The sequence below is a fragment of the Peromyscus leucopus genome, chromosome 20, assembly GCF_004664715.2.
Source record: "Peromyscus leucopus breed LL Stock chromosome 20, UCI_PerLeu_2.1, whole genome shotgun sequence".
NCBI lineage: Eukaryota > Metazoa > Chordata > Mammalia > Rodentia > Cricetidae > Peromyscus > Peromyscus leucopus.
The window spans coordinates 21203200-21221850 of record NC_051080.1 but is presented as its reverse complement, the minus strand read 5'-3'; the positions used below and the strand labels follow the sequence as shown (position 1 = coordinate 21221850).

The following is an 18651-nucleotide window of genomic DNA, read 5'->3' as shown; positions in this document are numbered from 1 at the left end:
AGCTGCGGTATTCCTCATGGACGGCTGGTCCTCGGGGCCTCCCTGTCAGACGATGGGCTGAGTTCTCAGTACTCTGTGTATTCAAGGCCCTGGTTCCCGCCTCAAGACCGAAACAATCAACAGAAAAGGGGGTAACACACCAGCAGTACCCCTTCCCTGCACGTCAGTACTCAAGGCCTCTGGGAAGCCCCACCCTGAGGGTACCCCGGTCCTGTCATTCACCCTACAGTACGATCCGATCCGTGTGCTGCAGCTGCCGGTGTGGGCTGCCTCGCCACGCTCCCGTGTGTGGAAGCCCGTTCCCCCCAGAGGCACCCACCGGCCACTGCGCCGTGACAATGACATCTGTCAGCCCCAGCCATAACAGGGCATGGCGGGTGCTGGGGTCATCCGATGCCCAGTTTACAATGAGTCATTAAAGCTCTGGTGAGGAGAGCGCAGAAACGGTCTGCTGTGCTGTCCGTTACATTTAGAAGTCTACAGATTGGATCTTTTCAGGAAGCTTCACAAAATAGTCCTCTGAAATCACATTTTTGGTTCATCAAATTTCAAATATATTTTACTGTGCTGAACAATATATTCTGGTGCTGTCTAAAACACAGCCAAACAACTTTATCGATTTACATCTATCCTATGACTTTTGGAACATCAAGGTCAAGATAAAAAATATTAACAAAACCACCCAATTATAATCGCCATTTCCCCGAATCTGAGTGTCATCCAGAAGCCACGTGGCCGCCTCACTCAGCTGGAGCTCCTGCCCTCTGCTGACTTCTAGGTGGCACTTGGGAGCCCTCAGCTGGCCCTCAGCACCTGTCACCAAACCGAAATGAACTCCCTTGGCACCGTGGAAGCTCAGGTTTGTTAAAAGAACTGACTGGGAAACATTTTTAAGTGTAGAGGATGTACAAATTAATTTACAAAGTGACAGATGGCTTGAAGTGTTGTTTGAAATCTCCCATTGTGTGGGGGCGCCCAGGAAGTGATCTGGCTGGGAGTGGCTGGGCACCTCTGATCTTGTTTTGGTGGTTTGCTCCTTTGCAGAGAGAAGTGTGTGCTGTGGCTTTATTTCCCTGGCCCATCCAGCACCAGCTAGCTCTGGCAGCCCTGAGCCCACAGTCCATGGAGACTCTGCTGGGCCCCAGGTGAAGGCTCCCAGTCCAGGGAGAGGTGGGAGGAGCTGGCAGCTCAGGTTTCCAGCTCTCAGAACTGAAGATTCCACAAAGATAAAGCAAGGGCATGCTGACCGACACAGGGCACTCATCAGAAACGAAAGCAAAGCCCCGCTACACAGAAATGGGAGGCGTCAAAGGAAATGTGAAGAATCGGAAGGGTGCAGGGGCCTTGCCAACCAGTAGAACCTGCCTGCACAGCAGCCGAGGCTCCAGTGCAGCTGGATGTGGTCCCAGGTCCATCTGAAGTGAAGTTGTACCAGGTGGGACACAGCCCGGCACCAGGATTAAGAGCCATAGCGATCCTAGAGAGAAGCAGACCAACGTTTACTCTAATACACTCCATCTACCTCCTCCTGTGCCCGTGCCGCGGTCGTTGTTGATGGGCATCCAGCTCTGGGCACGGGCCTCGTCTCTGCATCTGTGGCCAGGAGGGAACGGGGTTTGGAGACCTGCCTGGGATTACACCTTATGTGAGGTGCGCAAGGCCTAGAGCTCCCAGGCTGTACTAAGAATTGCAAGGCAGGGGCCAGGGCCATGTCCTGAGCTGTCCATGTGGGAAGCACTGAGGGATTGAAATTTGAATTGAAACCTCGATTTTGGTCCCTGCTCATCTTACAGAGGTTTAGTCTCTGTCTCTGCTCCTTCACTTATAAGACGGGAGTATTCTAAAAACAAGACGGCCACCCACAAAACAGGGATATTGCCTGTCAGGAGGACCCGATGAAGGGCCCGCCTGAGGGAGGAGAGCCCCAAGCCTCTGCAGCCTTAGGCTTCCTTCATGGGGGGGCTTCACCACATTTCCATCGAGGCCACAGCAGGGTCTGTCTGCAGACTAAGAGCCTCCATGGATCCATAAGGGGTAATGCCAACCTAGTCTACTCCTCAGGGCCTCATTTCACCCAAGATGATGCTTCTAAAGTGACTTCACATAAGCGAGAAGATTCCAGAAGCAAGCCATTCCCATACTCTGAGAAGGCCTCACTGTCATAACAAACAGGTTCTGCCTTTGCCTTAGTAAGTGAATTAAGTCCAACACAGAAAGACAAATATTTCTACAGATTCAGAAAAGCATGTATGTGCACACAGTGTAAAGCAGAAGCAAAACTGTCGAGGGCCCACGAGGACCAAGTTGAGGGGCAGGAGGGAAGGGTAGAGGTGTGGAGGAAATAACACATCCGGTCAACCCTACACATCATGAAAATGTTCTTCGGTAACCCAGGACCAGAGCACACACTAATGAAAATAAGACTCAGAACGAGATCAAAGTGCAGTGCAATCCCAGTGTGTGGAGCTGGCAAATTAGACATGAGTGTTTTCACCCCACAGAAGATGGCTTCTGGAGAATTCGGAGTTCCTCAGAATCCATGTAGCCGCACAGAACATGCCACTGAGAGAAGAAGATACAGCCACACAGCAATAGGGTTCCCTATCATTCAAAAAGATAGGCAGCCACCGGCATGGCTGAGCATGCCTTTAATCCCAGTGCTCGGGAGGCAGAGGCACGTGGATCTCTGAGTTCGAGGCCAGCCTGGGCTACAGAGTTGGTGCCAGGACAGCCAGGATTACATAGTCTAGAACTAAAATAAAACACAGCAGGACTCTACGGTAGTTATCTCAGAACAGGGAGAAGGTGGATGGTTTTCATCTTAAGAATTCTCTCTTCTGTGGGGCTGGGAGATGCTCAGCAGTTTATAGCGCTTGCTCTTGCAGGAGACCTGGGTTCAATTCCCAGCACCCACATGGCAGCTCATAACCATCTGTAGGGTCAGGCATGCATACATATGTACAGACATGCAGGCAAAACATTCATACCTATAAAATAAAATGATCTAAAAAAAAAAAAAAAGAGAGAGAGAGAGATTCTCCATTCTTCTTACTGGGAATTATAAGACTCCCCAGTAAGAACTTAGAAAATGCTGTCTCGAGGCAGGGTCTCAGCCCAGGCAGGCCTTGAACTCAATACCTTTCTGCCTCAGCCCCCAGTGGCTGAGATTACAGGCAATATTACAATACACTCCACACTCGGGGCTTTCATGACGTCTGGGCTATTCTGCGGCACAGCTCCCAGCTCATAGCTACAGCCTAGTCCCCTGGGAGCTCTAACAGAGCTTCACTCACCTGAATGGACGTCATGACCCCGTTGGCAAAGACAGAGAGTTTTCCAGCAACGGATCGCACGCCTTGCTTGAACTGTGCCATGTCCGGGGCGTTGGGCAGCACGTTCGAGAGGTTGTAGTTTCCTGCACACAGAGAAATGCCAGCTTGCCCATCTACCGAGGACACGTGTAGCTCCGTGAACCCACTCGGCCTCTCCTGCCTCCTCCCACGCAACTGCTGTGTCCAGAGAGATGATCACGCAGTGGGCAGGGCTTGGTGGGATGTACTGGTCCCAGCACAGTTCCTCCAGCCACCACAGAAAGGGGACACAGCACTCTGTACAGTGGCTCTCAAGGCTCAAACTGGAATCAGAGCTATTATCATGGCTAGCACTGGCCGTGGGGTACTGGAGGTACTGGGAAGGGCTGTGGGTCCTGTGCTGGGCGGTAGGCAGGCAGGCTTGGAGGGCACTTGTTCATTCATTCAACAAACCTTCGACAAGGGCTTTGTCGAGGGCCAGGGGCACAGAAAGAGAAGCCAGGGCCTGCCACGGTCAGCTCATCAGGTGCCTCATTCCTGAGGTGGTTGAGGCACAAGCATGTGAGGCCTGAGGAGTCCCCACAGGCCCAGGGCAGCTGGAGGGAGGGAGAGCTGGGGAGGCCGCAGGAGCCAGGTGGAAAGCCGGTGACAGGCGCGAGGGTAGCACGTGAGCCTCAGGGCAAGGGCTCCAGGGCGCGTGCTGAGTCCGCTCCGGCAGAGAAGACAGGGCACGGGGCAGCCGGACGAGGGACGGACAGAATGCACGTAGAGGAAGGCCTGGACCATGGACCTCCGCAGACAGAGGAACCTGGGGGACACCCCGAACTCAGGGCTCTGTCCCTCCCACCCTCCAGGGGAGCCATGGATCTTCTTTAATGAGATAATATGGACCAAATTCTCAGAAACGGAGACAAGTCAAGAGAAAAGTCCAGGATTTTCAGAATATCGAATCTAACAGCTACTTCGCTGAGGCAGACACTGTAGCCACCGTGTCGACACCAGAGGCCACTAAATGGAGCTAGAGTTCGGGTCTCAGCGTGGTGGGGTCCAGATGGGCAGCGACAACAGCCCCTGACTTGGGCTCAGTTGCAGGGGACAAGCTCTGCTCACGGCAGACCACCAGGTATCGTCAGGGGGTGGCCTGACGCCCTAGGGAACATCTCACAAAGGCCCCCCAAATTGCTATGCCCCCAGTATCAGAGTTCAATGGACCTTCGTTTTGTGGTGGGGCAGGAGGCAAGCTTGAGCCAGTCAGAGCTCTGTAAATGTAAAGGGCGTGTTCGCTTCAAGAGCTTTCTTTTTTTTCTTCCTTTGTGTGTGTGTGTGTGTGTGTGTGTGTGTGTGTGTGTGTGTGTGTCTAACAAACAATAATGTTTCAGAGTAAATGTTCCAGGAAATTGAATTTAAAAGCATGCGGATATTTCAACAACCTGGGTCTTAGGACTGACCTGCCCAGGAGTCTTGGGACTGGCTCCAGCATGCTGAGCCTGCACCCACTGCTGGGGAAGAGGCCCTGCTGGGAGACCTCAGTGGAGGCTGGGGGCCTTTGTGCCAGGGGTGTGGTACATCACAACAGGAAGCCAGCCTGACAAAAGGCCAGGGTGTGAAGATCAGACCGGAAAAAGCACTGCCTGGCTGGGCAGTGGCTGACCACTAACAACAGCCTCTGTATCTGTGGGCAGGAAGGATGCGCACAGGAGCCATGGCCCTGCCCAGCCCTGTCAGGCCGCAGGCGTGTCTCTCTGAACACGGCTGTCTACACATGCCAGCCTAGAACGGCTCTCCCCACTTAAGCCAGCAAGCTGGCAATGCCACTGTATCTCAGGGCCATAATGACCACATATGCCCGAATGCACCTCCACGTGAATGTTCCAGACGGCTGAGACTACCCTACACCTTCTCTGTTGGAGCTGCATCCACTCCATATGTCTAAAAGGCAGTGTGGCCGCCAGGATGGTCACCCCACACAAACGCTCAGGCCTTCTGCAGGCCAAAGCCAGTCTGGCTGTGAAGAAACGCTGTAAACCGGGTACAGCACGCTCAGCCTGCAGCACTGGCTCCTGAGACCTCTCTCCCCTTGGTTCTTTTCCTGAAATGACCTCAGAGGCTGCTGTACTTCACACTCACATTGCGGCCTGGTGGAGGCCATGTGGGGTGCTCACACAGGCCTTCTGGGACAGGGAGTATACAGGTAAAGGCTACAGGCATAGTTCTGTGTGGGCACTGAAGGGCCTGCTCTGGGACTTGCCTCGTAGACTGCAGCCCTGGGATGAGCGGCCACTGCGTGTAGGGATGTACGAGGGGCGACCGAGATGGTCACCTGCCCATTTCCACACTGCATTGGATCTTCCCTAAAGAGTCACTCACTCCTTAATGCCTCTGTGTGGCCTGAGGGCTGAGGGGCCTGGGAGGTGACTCCTAGATGCAGGAACCTGACTGGTTGGTACCTCACACAATATCTCAGGTCCAGCTACTCCACAGGCAGGAGATGGAGGCTAACCATGCCATGACCCCAGCTAGTGAGTGGCTGGCATCTCCCAGGAGCCTCCTGCCTCCTGTAGGAACCCAGTGTTCTGGATACTAAACTGCCAGGTGACAGGGCATACTCTTCATGACGTGGTCTCCTCTCACGGGACACCTGGAATGGCAGCTTCAGTTCTCATCTCACACAGGGACAGGGTGTACGGTGATGGGGCATGGAATCCTGGGAAGGGAAAGGTCCTGTGGAGACGCATGTGCCGGGGAGCCCCGTGAGCCCTCACCTGCTGCCTGCTTCCTCTGCTCATCGAAAAGGTCTGCGGAGCTTATGGAGGAGCTGGTAGAGAGCCGCTCTAACCGCGCCCGGGTCTCAAACTAGACAGAAAAAGGCAGAGTTAGACTCCAAGAACTGCTGAAGAGAGACTGGATGGGTTTGCTGCCCTTGGCTCTCTACCTCCCATGTCAGCCCCAGCCAGGCCCTGGAGATGGAATAAAGGGCGTGTTCTGCAATGATGTAGGTCACGGTGGGCAGGGCAGTGTCGCACATCCCTGTCAATGTGGTCAGGAGGAGGGGCAGCCAGAGCTCATGCACTGCTCTCAGCTGCTCTAGGAAAGCCCCTCGGTGCTTGGCACACCACCGAGTCAGTCCATCAGCTTGAAGGCTTCAAATTTCTGTGTGCATGCGTGCGTGCGTGCGTGCGTGCGTGCGTGTGTGTGTGTGTGTGTGTGTGTGTGTGTGTGTGTTTTACTGGAAATAGAATCTAGGGCCTCAAGTATGCCAGGCAAGTGCTCTTCCAAGAACTGCACTCCAGCCCATCATCAAATTTAAAGTAAAACCAAGTTGAAGGGCTGGCAGCCCCTCTGGCAATGAGGCCTGGCTACGAGACAAATCAACACCCTGGGAATGGTTCCTCAGATCTATCCCCACCAGCCCCTCTGCACTTGAGCACTAGAGAGAAGCGGGCTCAGCCCCAGCTTAGCCACTCCTGGATGAATGTGCTCATTTGTGAGGCAGGAGACTGCTGGCTAATAAAGCATCCGCCCACAAACATTTCCAGGCTTCATTTAACCATGTTAAACTGATCAAAAGCAATTGCTGCTACATAAAAACCCGAATTTGCTCAAAAGCTACCGACTGATGGCCTCTCCCCAGAGAGGTGAGAGAGCAATGAGACCAGGTCCTTGACTCCTCAGCTGCCGGGTGCTCAGGCAGGCCTGGGCTCTGGTCCTGCCTCCCGCGTTATTGTCTGGGGGCCTCTGGGCCTCCTGCCAGGTCCCTCCTCCCTCAGCAGCCCATCCCCTCATGGTCCCCACAGCTAAGCTTCCTTCCTGGTTCTCAGGGCTCCTGAGGAGCTCTCGGCCCCCTTACATCTGCCTGGGCTTGTCTTCCAAAGTACATGTCTGAAGAAATGGCCTTGACGTTGCCAAACTTCTTCTGGGCTTCATCCGTATTGTCAACGGGCTCATAATCCGGCTTCCGGCGAGCACTGGGTCTACAGGGAAAAACAGCCAGAGCTGGTCACACCACAGGTGGTGAAGCAGGCTGGTTCACACCTCCACTTGTGTGGAGTCTCCCATCTCAGCCCGGTTAGACCACACCGCCCACACTGCCCGTCACACTGTGGATAAACTGCACGGGGTCCAGGACATCCCGGTTACCGGGGCAACCTCGGGTTACACGAGTAAAGTTCCTTGGTGTGGACAAGAAATATGAGCTCCTCTTCCAACTGTAGAGGAAGCGCTTCACCAGGAGAGCTGTGGAGCGGCGGCCACCTCAACCTGAACCGCTATAGTCAGGCAACCGTGGAGCTCAGAGTTCAGGGCAAGGCCGGTTACAGGATGACCAGTCCACACGGTACCTTCCCACATGGGAAGATTAAAAACAGGATAGCAGGGGCCGGGGGCTGAGGACAGAGCAAGGGACCTGGGAGCAAGAGAATGTCCTGAACTTGTTCTCAGTGGTCATGACATGACTGCATGTTAGTCAAATTGATGGGGCAGGTGTAATCTGAGACAGAGGCAGGAGAATCTCGAGTCTGAGGCTAGCCTGGGTAACTCAGTGAAACACTGGCTCAAAATAAAACAATAAAATTAAATCCAAAAGGGCGTATGTGGAGTTCAGTGTAGTGTGCTTGCCAAGCATGCTTCAGGTGCTGGGTTTAATCCCTAGCACCACACTCCCCACCCTATAGACAGCACCCCCACACTCACACACATGTGCACACTCCCCCACATATCCCTAGCACCACACATACACACACGTATACACACTCACATACAAACAGCACTCCCCCACATAAACACACACACACACACACACACACACACACACACACACACACACACACACATATATATATATACCCAGAAACATATCTTAGCATCACACACACACAGAGATACAAATGAGAAATGAGACCAAATTGCAGAACTGTTTCCTAGGAAACAGGCACTCTTGCAGTTGGCAAATAGTCTTCAAATGGGGGAAGGTGTTTCATGAGCCAGGTCACCCTGACCCATTGATGAGAATCCCCAGGGAATCGCCTCACACCTGCTTTCTATCAGCCACAGGTTTCTGGCATGCACCCCCAATGCACAGCCACTTCCTAAGGCAGCAGGACACTGGTGACCCAGCTCTCACCCACTGGTCCTCTGACAGAGGACCTGGCTCCCCAGGCTGGAGCTCCCACCTGTCCGAAGAGCCTGTGCTTTTCATGGCAGGCTCAGGCTCTCTGCTGCTGTCTTTCTTCCAGTAGGAATCGGCACTGTCGTCCCAGCTGGAAAAGGAACTACCTCTTAACTCCATGGGGTCGTCAAAGTACCTGTTGGAACAGGAGGAAACGGTGACCAGGGAGAACTTACGACACTCACTCCTTTTGGGTATGGGGGAACCTGACCTCCCTGCCCAGTCATATTCTGAGATGAAGGGCAGGCCTGACCCCAGCTGTGGCCAATGAACAGGAGCTGACGTCAGGGTCCAAGGTCTTCCAGCAACTGTGTCCCAGCTGACCTTGCTCTCTGAGGGCTTCAGGGAAGAGGTGGGCCCTTTCCTCTGATGCAGCCTCAGGCTGCTGAGATTGCCCTCCCCACACAGCTGCGAGGTCATAGGGCAGAGCCCGGAGGCTGGTCGGCCCCTAAGAAGCACATGGGGGTGTGAGTCAGTACTAGATGGGGAGGGGCCGGGATACTCAGGTTCTTCTCAACAATGGCGCTCAGTGTTCTGGAGATCACACTCATTGGACTCACACGGACATTCTTCATAACCTTTTCTGGCCTGGAGAGGCATTGGGGTGCCTTTAAATTGTAAAAGTAGATGCCACCTTGCATAGGTGCCCTGGGCAGTCCACACGTGGGGATTTCCTACTTCTCATTCACCCACAAGAGCCTCTCTGTGCTCTGGCACCCTGTAGGGATACCTAGTCACTCACAGGCAATACTATGCCAGCTAGCCTGCCGAGCCTCAGTCCCATGCCAGGACTCAGCAGCTTTCCCCATCCCTGACCTTCACCCAGCAGGGGCTTTGATCTCTGGGTCCCATTTCTCCATGAGCTTTCCTTCATGCTAGCCCTCACATTGCACCTTCCTCACCTCTGAACACATCCCTGCAGGTCCCTGGGGAAAGCCTTTAATAGCACACTGTCCTGTCGTCAGTCACATCCCCCACCAAAGGCCATTGGGCTCCATGGGGCTCAGCAAACAGTCCAGTTTCATTATTCTGAATGCACTATTGTAATAATGCATCATTTATAATTTGGAAATAATGGAATTCACTATAAAAAACCATGCAAGGATATGTCCCCCTTGCTTTATAGAAACAGCACTCTTCCATAATTCATAATATGCAAGTCCTAATGGCTGATGAATAATTTGGAAGCAGTAAAAGCATTCTGTGGCACTGACCTGCTGGCTTCCAGAGTGTTCACCTCACCTCTGGGGCCAAAGCACCTACCCCAACCCTGCTCTGTCACTGTGGTCATCAAGTGAACTCGAGGGATGTTTCTGTCCCCAGATAACCTGCGGGTCACCACCTACATGGCACCCAAATCTCACTGCTCTACATCTAAACACCACTTACCCCCAGGTTTCAAACTGAAATTGGTCCCCGGCACAGCAGCCTTTGGGACCCAACCTTCTGATTGAGAGAGGTTCCTGGAGGCTCCAAGGCACATATAAAGGTTGATCCTGACCGTAGACAGTACCCGGTTATGAGGCCCTGCACAGAAAGTCAGCCCGGTGCCTACCCACTCTAGGTCACCATCCACATGGCATCAAAGTTTTCTCTGCTCTATGTCTAAACGCCATTTGCCCCCAGGTTTCAGACTAAGTAACTGGTCCCTGGCATAGTAGCCTTTGAGCCTTCAGAACTGACCCTTCTTTTTATTTATTTATTTTTTGGTTTTTCTTTTTCTTTTTTTTAAACATTTATTTTATTATGTATACAGTGTTCTGCCTGCACATATGCCTGCACATTACAGATGGTTGTGAGCCACCATGTGGCTGCTGGGAATTGAACTCAGGACCTCTGGAAGAGCAACCAGTGTTCTTAACTGCTGAGCCATCTCTCCAGCCCCCAGAACTGACCCTTCCGACTGAGCCAAGAAGAGCTGTTCTGAAGGCTCGAAGGCACACACAAGCCCCACATGAGTTCCCCATGACCTGAGGCTGTGGGCATGGGAAGGGTCCGACTTAGCAGGAGACCTTACCCAGAAGCCTTTCTCTCGCCAACACTGCTCCCCAAGCACAGAACTGGTGCTCCATGAAAGTGAGCCTGTCTTTTCCTATACCGCCCTCCATGGGCGTCACTAAGGAGCAGGGAAGCCAGAGGTGGGGAGAATGCAAGGGTCCTCAGACCCCGGCCCAGCCCTCATCCAAATGGTGTGTGCAAGGACCTGATGCGTGCTTTCCAGGGTTAGTCACAAACTTGAATTTCTCCTGTGTAACAAGTATTTAGGTTTTCTCAAACGGCACAGTATGGACAGACCCAAGTACACTGCGGAAGCCTATGGAGGCTGGAGAGGGGCAGGCAGGGAAGCCGCAGTCTCTGACTAGCCAGCAAGGAGCCATGAAGCAGCCAGCTCTTTCTAAAATACTGGGACTCAAGTAACTCAGAGCTGTGCTTAAAAATAAGGGAAGAGCTGTTTGCACAATTGCTTACCTAGGAGCTTGGATAGGAAAGTCTACAATTTCACAGGTGACTCTAGATAACAGAACCTATGCCTGTTCTACCTATGGCAGCCATGTCTTTGGCCACGTGACACCAGGAAGCCTGTGTGACTGTGGCAGCACCGTCATTGACAGAAGTGTCCCATCCTCACAACTCCAGATGTGAAAGGGTCCTTGGTGTGGTTAATGCAGCTGCCCGACTGGCCCTCACTGAGCACCTGTCTCTGGATGAGCTCCTCGCTACCGTAGAAACTAGTCGCAGTGGAGCCAAGCAGTCTGTCGTCAGTGCCTCAGCTTTCCCTATGGACCCTGCAGGGCAGGCACCCCAGGATCCTTCCCTGACCGATGAGGAGGTTGCAGCATGAGCATTTTAATAACCTGGCCGTTTCCATGCAGTTCTTATGTGGCACAGCCAACATTCAACCCAGGCTACTGGGTCTCTGAACCTGCATGTTATGTCAAAGCCATCCCAAGTTCCTGTGAAGTCAGCTTCTGGGCAACCCTATTCAAGATGACACTTGTCCTCACCACATTCAGCCTTATGCCAGTTACATGTTTTGCCCCAGCAGACAGCAGACACAAAAGAACAGAACCAGGCTGTCCTAGAACCATGGGATCCCTTCAGAGGACAGTCATGGCCTTCATGAATAAATACACACACAAATGCGACTGCATACTCCTGGCAGCTCTCAGAAGCCAGTGTTCCAACACAGAAGCTGCTCAAGGTCCGGGCATGCTCCAGTCCTTGCCTTGAGGACAGGACTCTGCCTCTGTCCACTTCTCAGTACCTCGTCTACCTCTGACTTTAACCCTTAGCTGCTGACTGTATCAACAAACACTTTGCTAGCTGTAAACACTGCCCCTTACACTGTTTCCCAGCCTTTGGTCCTACGCATAGACTTGCATCAGTCAAAGCTTTCAAACGGTGCCAGGCACTGATCTGTACTGGCTCTTAAGTGTTGTAGAATATCATTTTAAGCCGTGTTACTTTTGTTTATGTTGCATTTGTTCAACTCTGTAAAGCTGCATTACTGTGCCTGTCTAAAACACCTGATGGTCTAATAAAGAGCTGAATGGTCAATAGCAAGGAAGGAGAAAGGATAGGTGGGGCTGGCAGACATAAATAATTGATAGATGGAGCTATCTGGGAGGAGAGGAAGAAGTAGTCAGAAAAGGAGGAGGACATCAGGGACCAGCCATCCAGCTACACAGCTGGCCATGGAGTAAGATCACAGAAGAAAAGGAAAAAGCCCAGAGGCAAAAGATAGAAGGGTAATTTAAAGTTAAGAAAAGCTGGCTAGAAACAAGCCAAACTAACGCTGGGCATTTATAATGAAGAATAAGCCTCTGTGTGTGATTTATTTGGGAGGCAGGCCCCCCAAAAAGTAAAGGAAAAAACAAAACAAAACAACCAACAACTTTTAAGGCCAGCCCCTAATGCACCCATAGACACAGCTAGGCTCAGACCACCTGGAGCTGGAGGTGAAGTATGACTCCTCTGGGTCTTCTTGGTACTTCCTCCTTGGCTTTGCCAGTGTAGGTGACTCCTGCTCGATGGTCTGCATGTCTGAAGTCACAGAATGGGAGATGCCACTTGGGGACAGAATAAAAGAGGAAATATTACATCACTGGCCTCCTAAAGGCTTTTGTCTTACCAAACAAAAGAATGCTTTAAGCTGATCTGGAGGGCTGGGAAACTCAAGGTGAACTAGAAGTCATTCTGAGGGTCGGACCAGGAAGACGACAGCCACAATCATGGGGTGTGGCGGGGGCACCCACTCCAGTGCACACTTCGTGGAAACTCAGACCCATTTCCTTCTCTCCAAGAACCATGTGAGCCATCACACACACACACACACACACGCACACCACACCACACCATCACCACTACATGCGCGCGCGCGCACACACACACACACACACACACACACACACACACACACGTGTGTGCGCGCGCGCGCGCACCTCATGTAGCCTAGGCTAGTCTTAAACTAGCTATATAGCCCAGGCTGGCCTTGATATTGCTCATCTTTCTGTCTTTACCTCCTGAGTGCTAGGATTAGAGGCACACCCACTATATTTAGCTTTACCTCCAACTATTTTGTATTTGTTGTTTGTTTTGAGACAGACAGGGACTCTTGTAGCTCAGAATGACCTTGGGTGAAACCCCAATCTTGGTTTCTATGGTGCTGGGGATCCAACCCAGGGCTCTGTGCACATCTACCCATGAAGCCCAGCCCCAGCCATAATATACCAAATACCAACGCAAAGCCAGCCAACCAGGAAAGGAAAGGCACCAAAGAAATGCCTCAGGCTGAAATGAGCCCTAGACCCCTTCACTGTGGGCAAAGGGCACCGGGCTGAACCGGCCAAGCGACCCTACCTCCGGCAGCTTCCAAAGCCCATGCCCAGCCTCTCGGCTTCCACCTTCTTCTGGCCACTCAGGTTCAGTTTTTCATCCTTCTTCATGTGAATGTCAAGATCCTTGTAGGCCAATCGTAACGACGAAACACTGCTGGAAAAGCACACGCTCACTAGTTCAGCTTTAAACCACACTCCTACATTAAAACCACAGGCAGAGCGGAGACGTGAATTCCCTTTCAGCTCTGTCCTCCTCTAGGCAGCACACTTGACAGAATGCTGCCTTCAAGTCTTTCTCAAATACAAGTTCAGGCCTTTATGGCTGCTCTTCTGATTGTCTGGTACCATACCGAGTGCCTCAGTTACTTCCCACCCAGGATCCCTCCTTTGACTGACATCTGATTACACTTCCCTGAGACATAACAGTGTGTGAGGTTAGTAAACTTGTCTACTGTGTCTACTATTTAAGATGAAAATATTGTCACTCCGGGCGATCTGATGCTCTCTTCTGACCTCTACAGGCACCTACACAAACATGCAAACTCTCACATTCAGAAAGACAGCACACATGCAATTAATTTTTTTTAATATAAAAAGATAAATATATATCTAAAATTGATTTCATAAATATATAAATCATTAGCTGTAGTTCAAATAATTTCCTGTAGTGTCTCTATTTATCAGGCTACTGAGAACATTTGAAATGGATGGTCATTACCCACCCAGCCACTGTCTCTAGCTTTAAAACCATTTCATTATTGTGTGCATACATGTTGTGTGTGGGATAGGGCACATGTATATGGCGTGTATGTGTGTGGAGGTCAGAGGACAACTTATGAAGTCAGTTCTCTCCTCCCACCAAGGGTTCCGGAGAATGAACTGAGGTCATCTGTGAGCCATTCCATGAGTCCTAGCCCTACCCCGATTTCTATTAAAGAGGGCACCACCGGGCCTGGAAGTTGTGTGCACATTGCCCTTGCTCCCAGGCTTCCATGAGCGCAAGCCGTACCTGAGCTCATATAGAAAGCTATGCCCCAGGAGCAGGACACTCGGTGCCGTGAGAAGTGACATGCCTACCGTCTGCCTCCCAAAGCCCTGGACAGCGCCAGGGGCCCCTCACCAGCACACCATCAGAACCCTGTGCAGAGGCGACTCCTGTGTCGAGGCAGGAGACACACCCGGGAAACTCTACTCCCGTTTTTTGCTCTTTCCTTCTTGTAAGGAGACGTGGGGGTTTCCTGGGTCAGCTCTGGCCCGGCAGGTGTCTCACTATCATCTCCCTTAGCAAACCAACGGGAAACACCAGCTTTCTTTCAAGTCATGATCTCATCAACTGCAGCAGCAGCAGCAGGGCCTGGGGATGAACGGAAGAACCAGAAGACCCCGGCAGGGGCTCTCTGAGGACTCCTGACCAGGGGCTCCCCTCGCTCACAAGCATGAGTTCTCCACTCTGCGAAGGCAGAGGATGCTCACAAGGGCTGTAGGATGCTCACAAGGCACCAGCGTGGCCAGCCAGGACGAGGCTGCAAAGGTCCTTAGCTTCACAGTGTGACTGTGTAGGACATGCTGACTCTCCACTGAGTCTTGCACTGTAACTATTCACAATCACTAGAGACATCAGCTTCCAGGCTTCACCCTCACTTTTCCCTGGTGAACACAGAGCTGGGACAGGGTGAGACAGGTCTGCACAGCAGAGACAGGCAGTCAGTCACAGGATGTCCTGGAGAAGGGCAACCAAGCTGCTAAACTGGGTTCCCGAGTCAATCATTCCTTCCCTCCCACCATGCATCTCTGCACAGAGGCTTTCTGCACGTCTGGCCAAGGCTCTACCCACATGCTGTGGGATAGTTGTGCACTGTGTGAAGACGTGTTGCTGTGATGGTGTAATAAAAAGCTGAATGGCCAATAGCAAGGCAGGAAGTATAGGTGGGACTTGTGGGCAGAGAGAGAACTCTGGGAAGAAGAAAAGGCAGATTCACCAGTGAGACACAGAGGAAGCAGGGTGTGCAGTATGGAGATGAGGTACGAGCCACGTGGAATATCACAGATTAAAAATATATATATGGGTTAACTTAAGTTATAAGAGCTAGTTGGTAACAAGCCTAAGCTAAGGCTGAGCTTTCGTAATTAACAGTAAGTCTCTGTGTTGTATTGCCGGCTGGTAGCCCAACAAGAAAGTACCACTACACCCACAAGCTGCAAGCCAAGCCCTCATTCACGTGTTTTCAATGAATTAAGGACAGACACATGGACGGTGGGTGTGGCCAGCATCCCATGCTAATCTCCCTGGGCCCTGCTTCTCCAGCCTCCTGAGCACACAAAGGAGGGTGTGGGTGCACCCCACAGCTCTTATCTCACCAGGCTGTTGAGTTCACTTCAAGCCCCAGCAGCACAGGCAGAGTCACTTCCAAACAGCTGAGCTAACCTGTTTCTGCCCTGGTCAGAAAGCAATGACAAGAGAAATTCAAGTCTGACACTCCATCCCTGTCCCAGAGAAAGTCTGTCTACACAGGTCAGTGCTGCTGCCCGTGGCGTTCTGAGAGCTCAACAGGGAAATAACAATCTCAAACCACCAACACCAGCACAAACAGGGACAAGTCGCACTGGCCAAGCACCTACTGTGTGCCAGCTGACTGACTGAGCTCCTCCTGAGCCCCAGGGACTGTGGTCAGGATTTCAATAAATGTCATCTGTCATCTGAAGTGTACCTTGAAAGAACCTCACAAAACAGGGTCATTTATTTTGCTCATTATACAATGGACGGCAATTCCAGCTAAACAGATAAAAAACACAGGAAGAGACCCCACAGAAGACAGTCCACATAGAAGTAAGACTCCATGGAAGACAGTCCACACAGAAACAAGACTCCACAGGAGGTAGTCAACACAGAAACAGGACACCACAGAAGACAGTCCACACAGAAATAAAACACCACAGGAGACAGTCCACACAGAAACAAGCACCACAGAAGACAGTTCACACAGAAATAGGACATCACAGAAGATGGTCTACACAGATATAAAACAGAACAGGAGACAGTCCACACAGAAACAAGCACCACAGAAGACAGCTCACTCAGAAACAGAACAGCACAGGAAATGGTTCACACAAAAACAGGATATCTCAGGAGACAGTCCACACAGAAGCAAGTACCACAGAAGAGAGTCCACACAGAAAAAAGATTCCACAGAAGATGGTCCACACAGAAAGAAGACTCCACAGAATATATTCCAAACAGAAACAATCACCTCAGAAGACAGTCCACATAACACCAGGAAATCATATGAGACAGTCCACACAGAATCAAGAACCACAGAAGGCAGTCCACACAGAAAAGAGACTCCACAGAAGACACTCCACACAGAAACAAGACTTCAGAGAATATATTCCACACAGAAACAATCACCACAAAAGACAGCCCACTCAGAAACAGAACACCACAGGAAATGGTCCACACAAAACCAGGATATCACAGAAGACAGTCCACACAGAAACAAGCACCACAGAAGATCGTCCACAGAGAAAAAAGATTCCACAGAAGACAGCCCACACAGAAAGAAGACTCCAGAGAATATATTCCACACAGAAAAAATCACCACAGAAGACAGTCTACACAAAACCAGGACATCAAAGAAGATGGTCCCCACAGAGACAATCACTGCAGAAGACAGTCCACACAAAACCAAGACTCCACAGAAGACAGTCCACACAGAAAAGAGACTCCACAGAAGACAGTCCACACAGAAACAAGACTTCAGAGAATATATTTCACACAGAAACAAGACATCACAGGAGAAAGTCCATACAGATACAAGTACCACAGAAGATGGTCCACACAGAAATAAGACATCACAGGAAACAGTCCACACAGAAACAAGACTCAACAGAAGACACTCCACGCAGAGACAAAACATCACAGGACACAGTCCACACAGAAACAAAACATCACAGGAGACAGTCCACAAAGAAACAACCACCACAGAAGACAATACGCACAAAAACAGGATATCACAAGAGACAGTCTACACAGAAACAAGTACCACAGAAGACAGTCCACACAGAAATAAGACTCCACAGAAGACAGTCCACACAAAAACAAGACTCTACAGAAGACACTCCACACAGAAACAATCACCACAAAAGACAGTCCACACAGAAACAAGCAACAAAGAAGACAGTCCACACAAAAACAGGATATCACAAGGGAGAGTCGACACAGAAACAAGTACCACAGAAGACAGTCCACACAGAAATAAGACTCCACAGAAGACAGTCCACACAAAAACAAGACTCCACAGAAAACACTCCAAACAGAAACAATCACCACAGAAGACAGTCCACACAGAAACAAGCACCAAAGAAGACAGTCCACACAAAAACAGGATATCACAAGAGAGAGTTGACACAGAAACAAGTACCACAGAAGACAGTCCACACAGAAACAAGACTCCACAGAAGACAGTCCAATCAAAAACAAGACTCTACAGAAGACACTCCAAACAGAAACAATCACCACAGAAGACAGTCCACACAGAAACAAGCAACAAAGAAGACAGTCCACACAAAAACAGGATATCACAAGAGACAGTCTATACAGAAACAAGTACCACAGAAGACAGTCCACACAGAAATAAGACTCCACAGAAGACAGTCCACACAAAAACAAGACTCCACAGAGGACACTCCAAACAGAAACAATCACCACAGAAGACAGTCCACACAGAAACAGAGCATCACAAAAGACAGTCCACACAAAAACAAGATATCACAGGAGACAGTCTACACAGAAACAAGTACCACAAAAGACAGTCCACACAGAAAGAGAACACCACAGAAGACAGTCCACACAGAAACAGAACATCACAAGAAACAGTCCATACAGAAAGAAGACTCCCTGGAAGACAATCCACACAGAAACAGGACTCCCTGGAAGACAGTCCACACAGAAACAGAACATCACAGGAAACAGTCCACAAAAAACAATCACACAAGACAATTCACTCAAGAACGAGACTCCCTAGAAGACAGTCCACACAGAAACAAGACTCCATAGAAGACACTCCATACAACGAGACTCCCCAGAACACAGTCCACATAGAAACAAGACTCCATAGAAGACAGTCCACACAAAAATATGACTCCACAGAAAACCATCCACACAAAAACAAGCACAAAAGAGGGTCCACACAAAAAATGAGACTTCACAGAAGACAGTCCACACAGAAAAATCACAGAGACATACACAGTTCACAGACAGAAAGCAACAGAAGATACACAATCACAGAAACAACAAAAAAACATCACAGGAGACAGTCCACACAGAAACAAGCACCACAGA

At 50.8% G+C, this 18651-nt stretch overlaps 1 protein-coding gene across 1 annotated transcript in view; it reads right to left on the bottom strand.

Annotated features, from left to right (window-relative positions):
- Nucleotides 1-530: 530 nt before the first annotated feature.
- Arfgap3 (ADP ribosylation factor GTPase activating protein 3) overlaps nucleotides 531-18651 on the bottom strand; it is a 53885-nt gene continuing 35764 nt past the window's right edge. Inside the window, 7 exon segments of the mRNA XM_028856742.2 lie at nucleotides 531-1477; nucleotides 3294-3415; nucleotides 6074-6164; nucleotides 7159-7282; nucleotides 8480-8611; nucleotides 12423-12545; nucleotides 13336-13568. Coding sequence (XP_028712575.1) covers nucleotides 1460-1477; nucleotides 3294-3415; nucleotides 6074-6164; nucleotides 7159-7282; nucleotides 8480-8611; nucleotides 12423-12545; nucleotides 13336-13568 — 843 coding nt within the window. The 3' untranslated portion in view covers nucleotides 531-1459.